This window comes from Lepidochelys kempii, chromosome 8 (genome assembly GCF_965140285.1).
Source record: "Lepidochelys kempii isolate rLepKem1 chromosome 8, rLepKem1.hap1, whole genome shotgun sequence".
NCBI lineage: Eukaryota > Metazoa > Chordata > Testudines > Cheloniidae > Lepidochelys > Lepidochelys kempii.
Window position 1 is genome coordinate 96,479,492 of NC_136387.1, and position 15,684 is coordinate 96,495,175.

The window sequence follows — 15,684 nt, forward strand, 5'->3', positions numbered from 1 at the left end:
ACAATCAAGTTCCCCTCCCTTCCATTTGTTCTATATTATTATTTTTATTTTTTATAGCTACCTTTTCTTCCCCTGTAAACCAGGCTGTTTTTTAACCATCACAGCCATCTTCCTCAATTGTGGCCTTTCATTGTGGTCTTTTCTAATTTTTAGCCAACTATAGTTGGATGTGTGCAAAATCTATGAGTTTGTGATTATCTTGTCTACTTAACTCCCTTGTCTTATAGGGGAAATCTCTCTTGCTTCATGAAATTCAGAAATTGCTGTACAAAAGAAATAGCAGCCAAAACAAAAAACAAACAAACAAAAAAAACCAAACAAAGCAAAACAAAAAAACAACAACCCCCACCACCACATTAGCTACTAGTAGATCAATTAATAATAATAAATGTGTGTGATAAATTATTTGCTGAATATTTAAATAAAAATAAGTTCTGAAGTTCTTTTATTGTGATGTGTCTGCATTTGGCTTTTGGTATTCTAAACATGCCCAATTCCCATTGATATCAATGGTCTCTGCCACTTACTATAGGAATTTTACCTGGATATCAGTTTCAGAATTTGGCCACATTAAATTTACTAAAGCAATATCTCTTTAATGTCTACTGCTGTTTTCATATCTACATTTATTTTCCTTGTATTTTCTTTTTTTTTAGCCAAACAAGTGTGCCCAGCTGAAAAAATTAGCTGTGGAGACTCAAGCAACAAATGTATCCCATCATCCTGGAGATGTGATGGGGAAAAAGACTGTGAAAGTGGAATTGACGAGGCTGGTTGCACTACTGGTGAGTTATAATAATACCTAATATCTATATAGCAACTTTCTTCCAAAAGGCTCTTAAAGTGATTGATAGATTGCGTATGAATGGATGACTTTTCTCACCAACAAACTCCACAGTCACTCTATACTGACAATGCTATTCAGCGGATTTTAGGAGGAGAAATGAAGGTTAACATCTCCAGTTGGAGCTACTTGAGGAATGTAGAGTAGATTTTGTGTACAACTGAGTATTCTATTGTCACTCTAGTAGAATGCAGTTACAGCTACAGAACACAGCTGGAATTTGGTTAAGATATACTGGTTAGCATGCATACTCGTGCAGAAAGTGCTGTAGGGGCATAAATGGGCAGTAGACAATGGGTTTTGTGTGTCTTCCTAAAGACAGCACACTGCCTCAGGTCCCATTCTGGATCATGGATGTATTGCTGATTCAGGGGGAAAGAGTGCTTCCTCCTAAATCACCAGCATCACTTCTTGCAGATTTCAGAGTAGCAGCCGTGTTAGTCTGTATTCGCAAAAAGAAAAGGAGTACTTGTGGCACCTTAGAGACTAACAAATTTATTTGAGCATAAGCGTTCGTGAGCTACAAGCTCACGAAAGCTTATGCTCAAATAAATTTGTTAGTCTCTAAGGTGCCACAAGTACTCCTTTTCTTTTTGCTTCTTGCAGAGTCTCTGTTTTATTTGAGGGCTGCCATCCAGGTACTGGCTATGCCCACCTCTGGTCAATTTAGAAGTTCTTACAAGATCACACAGCCAAATTGGTAAGGCTATTAACACTTGATTTTTTGTGTGTGGCCCAAATGATCTCCCTTTCTTCAGCAAGGTTTCTCTTTGAAGTTCACTTTTTTTTCTCCAGGCCTTTCAGTTCTAATCCTCCAATATGACATAGCTCATTTCTCAGACACTTCATGCGTTTATTTTTTTAAGTCAACAGTATGGAATCCAAGTTGGAACTGCTGATAACTCTGGGTTACTACACCCTTAAGGGCTCTATCTCTCTGTTTGTTCCATTGGTGCCTTTCCGTGTCTGTCGTCATGTTTTTTGGTCTTTGGAAAAAGATTTTGTGTACTATGCGTGAAATATGTCCCCTAATTTTGATGTTGTGGACAGTAATTTTTTTCCTAGTTCAAACATTTATTCTTTCATGATTAAAAACAAAAAAGTCAACACAGTAAGTGGGAAATATCATAAAAAGTCAACCAAGGGAGTTTTCTTTAGCCACTAATTTACACATGTGGGAATGGGAATGCAGTATTTAACGGTTGCTGATAATTCTATGAACTGTTGAGTGCATTGACCGGTTGATTATGGTCCATTACAAGATTCCTCGGTAGTGTTACTTACACACACTTTTTTTCTTCAGTTATTCACAGTTCTTGTAAGTATTTCCAACCTCCAATGTGGTGAGATCAATAGATAATCTCTTAAAATATTATGCGGGCATTTAGAAGGACAAATTCAGATCTCATATTTATTGGGGCAACCACAGTGACTTTATGTGTTCAAGAGCAGAGCTGACTTTAGTTGGTGGGAGCATATCATCCTTCTGTTTGTCATCATGCACCTTACAACATAAAATAAATTGTTCTCTATGGCCATAGTGCAGTTCCTTTTGCCACTGTACATGCAGCTCAGCTCAGGATTTGTGTTGCACAAGAAAACAAGCACATTTTTCATGGTGTATTTCAGTAAAAACAACGAGGAGTCCTTGTGGCACTTAGAGCAGAGGTTCTCAAACTGGGGGTCGTGACCCCTCAGGGGTTCGTGTGGTTATTACATGGAGGGTCGCATGCTGTCAGCCTCCACCCCAAACCTCGCTTTGCATCCAGAATTTAGAATAGTGTTAAATACATTAAAAAGTTTTTAATTTATAAGGGTGGGTCGCACTCAGAGGCTTGCTATTTGAAAGGGGTCACCAGTACAAAACCACTTTGAGAACCACTGCCTTAAGAGACTAACAAATTTATTTGAGCATAAGCTTTCGTGGGCTAAAACCCACTTCATCAGATTCATGGAGTGGAACATACAGTAGGGAGGTATCAATACACAGCATGTGAAAAGATGAGAGTTGCCTTACCACGTGTGGGGGTCAGTGCTAACAAGCCAATTCAATTAAGGTGGAAGTGGGCTATTCTCAACAGTTGTCAAGAAGGGGTGGAAATCACTTTTTTAGTGCTAATGAGGCCAATGTAAACAAGGTGACCCATTTCAAACAGTTGACAAGAAGGTGTGAGTATCAGCAGGGAGAAATTTCTTTTTGTAGTGGCCCAGCCACTCCCAGTCTTTATTCAGGCCTAATTTGATGGTGTCCAGTTTGAAAATTAATTCCAGTTCTGCAGTTTCTCATTGGAATCTGTTTTTGAAGTTTTTTTGTTGAAGAATTTCCACTTTTAAGTCTGTTATTGAATGTCCAGGGAGATTGAAGTGCTCTCCTACTGGTTTTTGAATGTTATAATTCCTGATGTCAGGTTTGTGTCCATTTATTCTTTTGCGTAGAGATGTCCTGTTTGGCCAAAGTACATGGCAGAGGGGCATTGCTGGCCCATGATGGAATATATCACATTGGTAGATGTGTAGGTGAATGAGCCCCTGATGGTGTGGCTGATGTAGTTAGGTCCTATGATGGTGTCCCTTGAATAGATACACAGACAGAGTTGGCACCGGGGTTTGTTGCAGGGTTTGGTTCCTGAGTTAGTGTTTTTGTTGTGTGGTGAGTATTTGCTTCAGATTGGGAGGCTGTCTGTAAGTGAGGACTGGCCAGTCTCCCAAGGTCTGTGAGAGTGAGGGATTGTCCTTCAGGATAGGTTGTAGATCCTTGATGATGTGCTGAAGAGGTTTTAGTTGGGGGCTGTAGGTGACGGGTAGTGGCGTTTCAGTATCAACTATTCTTTGAATGCTTGCTCGTGCCGATTCTATTCCGGGTGTGTGCACACCCACATTTGTGGTCATCGGAGATTTTTGCCTTAGCGGTGTCTATGGAGCCAGTTGTAGCGCCCTCTTGAGTGCCGCACTCATGCATCGGGTGTATCAGGCTCCACCGGCCCAGTGCTCTCTCAGTTCCTTCTTACTGCCTGTCAGTCTCCCTCTTGGCATACTCCCAGTTGCCTGCCTCGTGGGAGCGCTCCCCATCACATCTCTGATGCCCCTTGGCACTGGCATCGATCACCTCGCTCCAGGCACCCGTCTCCGATGGCAATGGTCAGCAAACAAACCCAGGCGTTGGTGGCCCCACCATGGTCACTGGAAGGGAATTCTTACGACCCGGAAGCCCAGTTTAGCCCCTCACCTAGACTGCACCAGCACGAATAGGCACTTGAAACCACGTCGACAGCACCGACTTGGCAGCACGGCCAGTGGCCAGTGAACTGGCCTTATTGTGGTGCGTGGGGAATGCCAGTTGTGGCAATGCCCCCCTCGCACTGCTCATTGGCCGTCACCTCAGAGCAACAGCTGGCGGCGCTTACGGCACCAGGCTCGGTGCACGAGCCAGGCTCGGTGGTCGAGGCAGAGGGAACTGCGCTCACCCCTAAGCTTCCCTCCCCTATGGGGGAAGATGCTCCAGAGCCTTCCCTGGTGGTGCAGTCATTGTCCTCACCCAGATGAGGTGGTTGCGGGACCCTCGAGGGCCAACCTGCCAGATGCTTTCAAAGAACACCAGGCCCTGCTACGGCGGGTGGCCAAGAACTTGGACCTGGAGGTGGAGAAGATGGCTGAGCAGGCAGACACCTTTTTAATGTCCTGTCAGCCTCTACCCCAACCTGTGTTGCACCATCAGTGCACGATGGTGTCCTTAAGATTGCCAAGGGCCTCTGGCAAACTCCTTCCTCCATTCCTCCCACCTCAAAAAGGGCCAGAAAACATACTTTGTCCCGGCCAAGGGGTTTGAATACCTCCATACCCACCCTCCAGCTCGCTGGTGGTCTCTGCGGCCAATAAAAAAGACAAGCAGGGGCATACCAGTTTGACCCTCAAAAATAAACAGGCCAAAGGGTTGGATCTGTTTGGAAGAAATATTTATTCAACAGCCAGTTTGCAGTTCCTGGTGGCAAACCATGAGGCCTTCTTGGGCTGTTACAACTTTAACTTATGGGACTCCCTCCATATGTTAAAGGAGTCCATTCCACAGGGTTTGGCCCAGGAATTTGGCACCCTGGTGGAGGAGGGCACTGTGGCTGCCAGGTGCTCCTTCTAAATGGCGTGGGACGCAGCAGAGTCGGCGGCTACGGTGATTGCAATGGCAGTGGTTATGAGGCATAGCTCCTGGCATCAGACTGCAGGTCTCTCCCAAGAAATGCAGACCTCCACCCAAGACCTCCCATTCAATGGGAATGGTCTCTTTTCTGACCAGATGTATGCCTACCTTTCATAACTGTTGTTCTTCGAGATGTGTTGCTCATGTCCATTCCATTACCCTCCCTCCTGCTCCTCTGTCAGAGTTGCCGTCAAGAAGGAACTGAGAGGGCGTAGGGCCGGTGGCGCTTGGTATGCCAATGCACGAGCGCAGCACTCAAGGGGGCGCCACACCCAACCGTATGACTACTGCTAAGGCAAAAATCTCCGATGACCACGTATGTGGGCGCGCACACACCTGGAATGGACGTGTGCAACACATCTCGGAGAACAGCAGTTACAAAAGGTAGGTAACCTTTTTTTTTTTTAGTGGATTGTATTCATAAACTAAACATACCGAAATGAGCCATTAAATAAATGAATTTAGCCCAGTACCATTTTTGATCATTCTTTTCATTGTTGCAGGTTCAAAAGAACAGCAGTAACATAGTCACATAGAAAGGCTTGACATGGCTCACCAAACTGATCTATAAGTATAAATTACATTCTCGTGACGCATTTTTCAAAAAGCCTAAGTCCCATTGTCTGCACTGCCCCTCCGTTCAGACTAAGGGGGTGTGAATAGCAGTGCGTACCAAAGTGCTGAGCTACTCCCCCGTGTGGATGCTGTGGACACAAACTTAAAAGGTCCCAAGTTCACACTAATGTAGTCTCTGGTGTGCACAGCTATTCACACCGCCCTTCGTCTGAACTGCAAGGCAGTGTAGAGATGCCCTTAGAAGCCTAAGTCACATTGACTTTCACTGAGACTTAGGCTCCAAAGTGCCTACCTCACTTTTGAAAATGTGACTTAGGCCTTTTAAAATTTTTTACCCATTGTCTATATGTATGTCTCAATATAAATTTCCATAAAAGTACATACTAAATGCATTTTTCTTTTGCGCTGAAAAGAAATTTGGATTAGAGGATGTTTCAGCTCCACATCAGAACTACTTATTTCTTGAAAAGGTGATTTTTTTTGAGTGCTGAATTAATGATCTTAAAACAATGTTAGGACTAAAACCTGCAACCCTCACTTTAGTTGCACTACTTACGCAAACAAGGATTGCAGTATTGAGTCCATTTTTAATAGAAAGCCGGTTTAAGTAGCTTGCATTTAACTTCATTTTTTCAATGCTCAGAAGTAACCCCTAAAAAGGTAGTAAACTGTGTTCTAAGTATCACTTTATTTCAGGTTAATTATGCTATTAATACGGATTTAGAAACTTCTGAGAATTTCCTTTCTGGGCATTTCAATTGATGTATCCGTTGTTATCTTCAGCTTGTTCCATGCACATGTGAATTCTTAACATGGAAATTACTCTGAGGACAAATTTTATCGTCTTCTGAAGCTATTAAGTAGCCTGTGTGAACCACATTAGTGGCTTTGGCCAGTTCTTTGTGGACAGGTGTCCACACCACAAAACAGCCCCCAGTGTTATGGATGCTAATTGGCAGCCACAGTGGAGAGAGGCCAAGGACCGAGCAGAAATGTAGGGTGAGCTGCTCTCTCAGTCTACGACTGGGCTGAGGCACACTGGTAGGAAAATATTTCTACTGTTTCACCTTTCCTGTGCATTAAAACAAATAAAAGGCTTTCAGTCTCCAGGCCTGTCAGTCCAGCACTTTTCACATGAATTAAATTCACTTTTAAATAAAGCAGATGGAATGGAAAGTACTGAAATGCTGTAAAGAAGGCACTTTAGATGTGGTTGTTTATCAAATTAAGGATTTTTTTCTCCTGGATGAGGACAAATGTGTTGTCTTTCGTATTAAACTCTGAGTACTTGTGGAGGATTGATAGCAATCCTCTCTTTTATCCAAATCTGATAAACCTCACTAAGCTTGTCTACTGATACTCTGTTAACATTCCCGTTTCTTCTCTATTTAGAATCTTTCTTTATCCTTTTTCTCTTATCTCTTCAGTATGCTTCATCTTGATTTTTTTTAAAAGTATATTTCTAAGTCAAAATCTCTTTTCTGTGCTGACTTTGTTGTTGTTGTTGTTTGTTTAAATGAAGCTTCATCCACAACTGTCAACTGCAGCCTCTCAAAGCAGAGCTCCCTGTCATACCAAAGGCTCCTTTCACAGAGCCAGAAAACATGTTGAAATAAAAATATAACATAGTTCTCTGTATAAATGTTTGGATGGGAAGTTTAGTTGTGTGCGGAGTAATTTCCATGTTGAGGGCTTGCACATGCCGTAAACAAGCTGAAGGTGACTAGGGACTGCAACTGAAATGTCCAAACCCCTAGCTGTTTCTAAATTCATATTAATAGCATTCTTATTCTCAGCTAATGTGACACTTTGGACACATTTTAACTAGGGCCATTCCCATCTATTGATTGGAATAACTGGCTTTAATATTATCGTCCTTCAGAAGAGCTTATGCTGAATGTGGAAGTTATGAATGTCATTTCGGCCTATACTTCTGCTATTATATTATTGTGCAATGCTGATCGTATTACACTGGCAGCTGGAGGTCAAGGCAGGATCAGGCATAACTCCAGACAGACATAGTGCTAGGGCTGTACAAATGCAGAGTTGAAGGATTCAGAGTAGCAGCCGTGTTAGTCTGTATCCACAAAAAGAAAAGGAGTACTTGTGGCACCTTCTGTTCTGCCGGGAACAGAAAAGGAATGGAGTCTTAGAACTTAGTAAGTAATCTAGCTAGATATGCGTTATATTTCTGTTTTGTTTAAATGGCTGGTAAAATAGCTGTGCTGAATGGAATGTATATTTCTGTTTTTGTGTCTTTTTGTAACTTAAGGTTTTGCCTAGAGGGAATCTCTGTGTTTTGAATCTAATTACCCTGTAAGGTATTCACCATCCTGATTCTATAGAGGTGATTCTTTTACTTTTTCTTTCATTAAAATTCTTCTTTTAAGAATCTGATTGCTTTTTCATTGTTCTTAAGATCCAAGGGTTTGGGTCTGTGTTCACCTATGCAAATTGGTGAGGATTTTTATCAAGTCTTCCCCAGGAAAGGGGGTGTCGGGCTTGGGGGGATATTTTGAGGAAAAAGATGTCTCCAAGTGGGCTCTTTCCCTGTTCTTTGTTTAACATGCTTGGTGGTGGCAGCATAAGGTCCAAGGACAAAAGGTAAAAGTTTGTACCTTGGGGAAGTTTTTAACCTAAGCTGGTAAGAATAAGCTTAGGGGGTCTTTCATGTGGGTCCCCATATCTGTACCCTAGAGTTCAGAGTGGGGAAGGAACCTTGACCATTTGTTAGTCTCTAAGGTGTCACAAGTACTCATTTTCTTTTTTAGAGTTGAAGGATAATCCCTGTCCCAACAAGCTCTCTGGCTAATTTAAGGCAGAACATCAGAGTGAGTAGAACAAAGAGTAGGAAAGAGCAGGGGAGAGAGGACCAAGGAAATGGTATTTGTGTGGCACAGAAAGTAAGAAGTTATCCCTCCCCACATGTCAGTACAGGCAATGGAGAGGCTCAGCTGAGCAGGCTCAAAGAGAAGAGTGAAGTCCAGAACTCAGTGGCAACAACAAATAATATAGCAACAAATCACAGGCTCTGGTCCATAAAGGTTACAAGTTTTATAGCAGAGATTTTTAGATGCTCATTCTACAGTCAGCTCATGGACACATTCTCAGTGCATTGTTATGTCACATAACTGGAGAACAAATGATACATAGAATCATAAAATCATAGAATATCAGGGTTGGAAGGGACCTCAGGAGGTCATCTAGTCCAACCCCCTGCTCAAAGCAGGACCAATCCCCAATTAAATCATCCCAGCCAGGGCTTTGTCAAGCCTGACCTTAAAAAATTCTAAGGAAGGAGATTCTACCACCTCCCTAGGTAACGCATTCCAGTGTTTCACCACCCTCCTAGTGAAAAAGTTTTTCCTAATATCCAACCTAAACCTCCCCCCCATTACTCCTTGTCCTGTCCTCTTCTAGCACTGAGAATAGTCTAGAACCATCCTCTCTGGAACCACCTCTCAGGTAGTTGAAAGCAGCTATCAAATCCCCCCTCATTCTTCTCTTCTGCACACTAAACAATCCCAGTTCCCTCAGCCTCTCCTCATAAGTCATGTGTTCCAGACCCCTAATCATTTTTGTTGCCCTTCGCTGGACTCTTTCCAATTTATCCACATCCTTCTTGTAGTGTGGGGCCCAAAACTGGACACACTACTCCAGATGAGGCCTCACCAATGTCGAATAGAGGGGAACGATCACGTCCCTCGATCTGCTCGCTATGCCCCTACTTATACATCCCAAAATGCCATTGGCCTTCTTGGCAACAAGGGCACACTGCTGACTCAGATCCAGCTTCTCGTCCACTGTCACTCCTAGGTCCTTTTCCGCAGAACTGCTGCCTAGCCATTCGGTCCCTAGTCTGTAGCTGTGCATTGGGTTCTTCCGTCCTAAGTGCAGGACCCTGCACTTATCCTTATTGAACCTCATCAGATTTCTTTTGGCCCAATCCTCCAATTTGTCTAGGTCCCTCTGTATCCTATCCCTGCCCTCCAGCGTATCTACCACTCCTCCCAGTTTAGTATCATCCGCAAATTTGCTGAGAGTGCAATCCACACAATCCTCCAGATCATTTATGAAGATATTGAACAAAACCGGCGCCAGGACCGACCCCTGGGGCACTCCACTTGACACCGGCTGCCAACTAGACATGGAGCCATTGTTCACTACCTGTTGAGCCCGACAATCTAGCCAACTTCCTACGCACCTTATAGTGCATTCATCCAGCCCATACTTCCTTAACTTGCTGACAAGAATACTGTGGGAGACCGTGTCAAAAGCTTTGCTAAAGTCAAGAAACAATACATCCACTGCTTTCCCTTCATCCACAGAACCAGTAATCTCATCATAGAAGGCGATTAGATGAGTCAGGCATGACCTTTCCTTGGTGAATCCATGCTGACTGTTCCTGATCACTTTCCTCTCATGTAAGTGCTTCAGGATTGATTCCTTGAGGACCTGCTCCATGATTTTTCCGGGGACTGAGGTGAGGCTGACTGGCCTGTAGTTCCCAGGATCCTTCTTCTTCCCTTTTTTAAAGATTGGCACTACATTAGCGTTTTTCCAGTCATCTGCGACTTCCCCCGTTCGCCACGGGTTTTCAAAGATAATGGCCAATGGCTCTGCAATCACAGCCGCCAATTCCTTTAGCACTCTCAGATGCAGCTCGTCCGGCCCCATGGACTTGTGCACGTCCAGCTTTTCTAAATAGTCCCTAACCACCTCTTTCTCCACAGAGGGCTGGCCATCTACTCCCCATGTTGTGATGCCCAGCGCAGCAGTCTGGGAGCTGTCCTTGTTAGTGAAGACAGAGGCAAAAAAAGCATTGAACACATTAGCTTTTTCTACATCCTCTGTCACTAGGTTGCCTCCCTCATTCAGTAAGGGGCCCACACTTTCCTTGGCTTTCTTCTTGTTGCCAACATACCTGAAGAAACCCTTCTTGTTACTCTTGACATCTCTTGCTAGCTGCAGCTCCAGGTGCGATTTGGCCCTCCTGATTTCATTCCTACATGCCCAAGCAATATTTTTATACTCTTCCCTGGTCATATGTCCAACCTTCCACTTCTTGTAAGCTTCTTTTTATGTTTAAGATCCGCTAGGATTTCACCGTTAAGCCAAGCTGGTCGCCTGACATATTTACTATTCTTTTGACTCATCGGGATGGTTTGTTCCTGTAACCTCAACAGGGATTCCTTGAAATACAGCCAGCTCTCCTGGACTCCTTTCCCCTTCATGTTAGTCCCCCAGGGGATCCTACCCATCCGTTCCCTGAGGGAGTCGAAGTCTGCTTTCCTGAAGTCCTGGGTCCGTATCCTGCTGCTTACCTATCCTGCTGCTTTGCTTTCCTTACCGTATCCTGCTGCTTACATCACATACTCCTCTTTTGTCTTTAGTCATGCGTAAAAGACTATTACAGAATGTTGGTAAAATGTAAGGCTTTTAGGGCTAGATCCAGAAAAGGAAACTTAAACTCAGCCTGGCAATGCCTAATGTATGGGTACCCTGCCACTCAGTGGAATCCACAGCCTTGAGTTAGGTACCCAGACTCTGTAGGCAATGCATGGGGAGTTAGGCTCCTAAGAATGGGATTCACAAAAGCCAGCAAGATGAGTAGGGAACCACCTAAGCTAGCCAATAGAAGATGCTGGGGGGGAAGAGGACTAAGCCCCACCCCACAAAGGTAGTTAGAAGCACCTCCTATTAGGTGCCTGTAACACAGACAGACCGCAGTCGTTGGCGGGTGGGATCAAACCTGGGGCCTCTGGAGCTTAGTGAATAAGCCTCTACTACATGAGCCAAAAGCCATATGGCTCTTAACTAAGGCTGTAGAGCAGACTCATTAATCTGTTTCTCTCTCTAAGTCAGGGGCGGGCAAACTTTTTGGCCTGAGGGCCACTTCGGGGTGCAAAACTGTATGGAGGGCCGGGTAGAGAAGGCTGTGACCCCCAAACAGCCTGGCCCCTGCCTCCTATACATCCCCTCCCGCTTCCCACCTCAGAACCCCCTACCCATCCAACCCCCTCTGCTCCTTGTCCCCTGACTGCCCCCTCCTGGGACCCCCCACCCCGAATCGCCCCCCCTCCCTCCACTCCCCCCAGGATCCCACCCCCTATCCAACCCCCCCAGCTCCCTGTCCCCTGACAGCCCCAACCTATCCATACCCCTGCCCCCTGACAGGCCCCGCCAGGAGTCCCACACCCTATCCAACCCCGCCTGTTCCCTGACCCCTGACAGCTCCAGAACCTCTGCCCCATCCAACCGCCCCCTGCTCCCTGTCCCTGACTGCTGCCTGGGACCCCTGCACCCCTACCCAAACTTGCACTGCCCCCTTACCATGCCACTCAGAGTGGCAGGCGCTTGCAGCCCGCTGCCTGTGCGGCGGCATAGCTGCTTGGGAGGGGGGCAGCAGGGGAGGGGCCGGGGGCAAGCCTCCTGGGCCAGGAGCTATGGGGCCGGGCAGGACGGTCCCATGGGATAGATGTGGCCCGGGGGCCATAGTTTGCCCACCTCTGCTCTAAGTGGTCTCGGTGCTACTAGATGGGACAGAACACCACACCCAGAAGGTGTGTGGGTTACATACTTCCCCTAGCCAAGGCAGTGCGTCCCAAGCTTCAGAGACTTTCCAGTTGAAATCCTGGACGAGCCCCCACTTGTAACACTGACAGATCCCGGTTGTCGACAGGGAGGATTGAACCTGTGGCCTCTGGAGCTAAATGCATGAGCCTCTACTGCATGAGCTAAAAGCCATAGGCCTCTCTCTGTCTTTCCCTCCCACCCACCCACTAGATGGGATAGAACACCACACCCAGGAGGTGTGTGAGTTACACTTCCCTCCACTAAGGATTCAGAGCCATGAATTCTCTCCTCGAGTTAGGGCTGACCTGGCTTATGGGCATTTCTCACAAAACACAGAGGAGGTGGTGGTGGTGTCTACCAGGGGACTGCCCTGGGTCAAACAGTACTGTGCTGAGTAGTCTTATAGGGTTTTGCCAAGTATATAGGTCTGTGGGAAACTTGTAGTGTGGGCCGTGCCATCCACACCCCGTAGGATTCAATCACAAGCTTTGGCAGCCTACCAGTTCTTCTTAGCTGTCATCAAGTGTGATCAGAAGTAAATGTCAGTAAGACTAGCACCCAGGAGAGCCTTGCTGCAGAGAGAAAGATGCCACTGGTAGGGTCGTGCAGGCTGCCCATGTAAATTGCTTGTGATCTTTGCTTTGGGTCAAGTTTCTGACCACCTTGTTAGCATGTAGCACACTCTCCACACATCTGGCCATGAATGCAGGTAGGCTGGAGCACGTGTTGGCACAATATGTGAAGGGTGAGTCAAGACCATCAAAAAGTCTGTCTCCTGATTTCCCTGCCCTGTCCAATTTGTGAGCAGGCAGGCATCATGTCCTACGAACAAATGGTCATGCATATAGGCAGCCCAGGGAGCATTCATTGGCATGAAATATGAGTCCTGAGTGCAGTGTTCCTGGTCAGAAACATCAGCAGGGCTATTCTACCTGCGCTGTCTACACCTAGGGTTAACAGTATGGACCACTGCTAATCCCAGTCAGAACTGGATTAACCTACTAAAAAACTGCTTCCACAGCTAGGCAAGACTATTTGTGTGGGTCTGTTAGGCACAAATTGCTGCAAGGGACAGAGAGATAGTCACTTCTGTGAGGAATCCACCTCCCTCCAGTAGCACTCCTTGGAAGACCTATACAAAATGAGCAATAACAAGCTTCTGCTTTTATTGGTGAGATATGTTAATAATAAAACAACTTTGTAATGGTGAGATCTGTCAGCCTGTGGAATAATCTTGAAAGAAGCAGTGCAAGGCTCCATGATGTGAATCATTCAAACTACAGTGGATAAAGTGCCAGTGATTGTGGGTCCAGATTTGTGCCAACAAAGACGGCCACTGTACCTGGGATTAATTGTGGGTATAAATCCCAGCGCTGAGGTGGCTAAGTACCTGAGTGTATGTGCAGATCATGAATGTAGCAGTCTAAATGGTAGAATTTAAACCCACAGTTAATTCTGGGTTAACAATTTTTGAAATTGCAAACTGCACCTTCATAAATGCACTTTCCCACCACAAACTCAGGAGATGAACAGGGAACCACCTAAGCTAGCCAATAGCCTTTCTTGAGAATGAAGCACACTGAAATTCTTTTCTCTCCAGGGTACTGTAATTAAAGCTTCAACTTAGGATCAATGTAGAAGTTAACCACTTGCACTGGGGATGTTACATCCATGGCTGGCTTATATTACTGACTAGCACTTTGTAAGCCCCTCTTTGATGCCCCTTTTAAGCTAAAGCCCATAGTGGAATGGGGTTGTATGAAATAAAGAACATGCAGCAGCAGGAGCCCTAAGAGGAATTCTGACTAACTTTTGAATGGGAGCTCTGCCACCCTCTATAAGGTATAGGGGTGCACCTCTCCTCCTATGCCACTACCACCCGTACTGACTCAGCTCCGCTGGATGGCTCAAAGACCTCTTCTCTCTCCTTCTGAGTCTAGTTTCACCAGCAGCTTGAGCTGGGGCCTGTCGTTATACTCGGGACTGAAATTGTGACGAACATGTGTGCAGAGGTGCAAAGAGGCAGGAAGGCCCCTTGTACTGTGTTCCTTCCTCTGTGGACCAGCCACAATCTGTCAGGTTCTGCCAGTGCAGTCATTACTATTGTAATAGGATATTTTCCAGTAATTTAAGTGTACTTCCAAGACACACCCATCTGTGGTCCAGGGGAATCTGTGCACTTAATGGATACATCCTCTCTCATTGATCCCTTTGATTAGTCGTCTAAGGGAACATTTTTATCAGACAGACATGAAAAGGACCAGGGGCTCTGTCAGGGTTCCTTCCCCTCTCTGAACTCTAGGGTACAGATGTGGGGACCTGCATGAAAGACCCCCTAAGCTTATTCTTACCAGCTTAGGTTAAAAACTTCCCCAAGGTACAAACTTTGCCTTGGCCTTGAACCGTATGCTGCCACCACCAAGCATTTTAAACAAAGAACAGGGACAGAGACCACTTGGAGACATCTTTCCCCAAAATATCCCCCCAAGCCCTACCCCCCTTTCCTGGGGAAGGCTTGATAATAATCCTCACCAATTTATACAGGTGAACACGGACCCGAATCCTTGGACCTTAAGAACAATGAAAAATCAATCAGGTTCTTAAAAGAAGAATTTTAATTAAAGAAAAGGTAAAAGAATCACCTCTGTAGAATCAGGATGGAAAATACTTTACAGGGTATTCCGATTCAAAACACAGAGGATCCCCCTCTGGGCAAAACCTTAAACTTACAGAAAACAAGAATAAACCTCCCTCTTAACATAGGGAAAATTCACATAAAACAAAAGATAAACTAATCCGCCTTGCCTGTCTTGCCTATATTGGTTGCAATATTGGAGACTTGGATTAGGATGGGTTGGAGAAGATGGATTTCTGTTTGGCCTCTCTCAGTCCCAAGAGAGAACACATAAACAAAGAGCACAAACAAAAGCCTTCCCCCCCCCCCCCAAAGATTTGAAAGTATCTTGTTCCCTTATTGGTCCTTTGGGTCAGGTGCCAGCCAGGTTAGCTGAGCTTCTTAACCCTTTACAGGTAACAGGGTGTTGGTTCTTGCCAGGAGGGATTTTATAGCACTGTATATAGACAGGTGGTTACCCTTCCCTTTATATTTATGACAGGCTGTCACAGGAATCTCTTACATGAACAGTCTTGAGTTGTTTAAACTGAAAATGTCTTTTACTAAAACTAAAAACAAAGAGATGAAATTGCAGGAGGTCTCCCTCTGTCACAGCACATGTCCTCTCCCCCTCTTTTTCTCTGTGTGTATCCCTCTTCTTTCCCTTCCGTCATCTGACACACAGGTTTTTGCCCCAAAAGGGATTCCTGTATTTGCCTTTTCAGTGTTGTATAAAACCCATGTAAATGTCATGACTAAGTGGCAGTAACAACACTGTATATTTCTATAGTGCCCTTTTAATCTGAGGGTCACTCACTGAGTAATTCAAACCCTCAAGGCCCTGCTGATGTCTGGTCATTACTTGCCTCTGATGCACTGCTC

The 15,684-nt window shown here is 45.2% G+C and overlaps 1 protein-coding gene across 2 annotated transcripts in view; it reads left to right on the forward strand.

The window, feature by feature from the left end:
* LRP8 (LDL receptor related protein 8) overlaps positions 1 to 15,684 on the forward strand; it is a 298,522-nt gene that overhangs the window by 206,783 nt on the left and 76,055 nt on the right. For both annotated transcript variants that reach the window (XM_073357653.2, XM_073357654.2), the window contains exon 4: positions 657 to 785. In XM_073357653.2, coding sequence (XP_073213754.1) covers positions 657 to 785 — 129 coding nt within the window. The remainder of the gene's footprint in view (positions 1 to 656; positions 786 to 15,684) is intronic.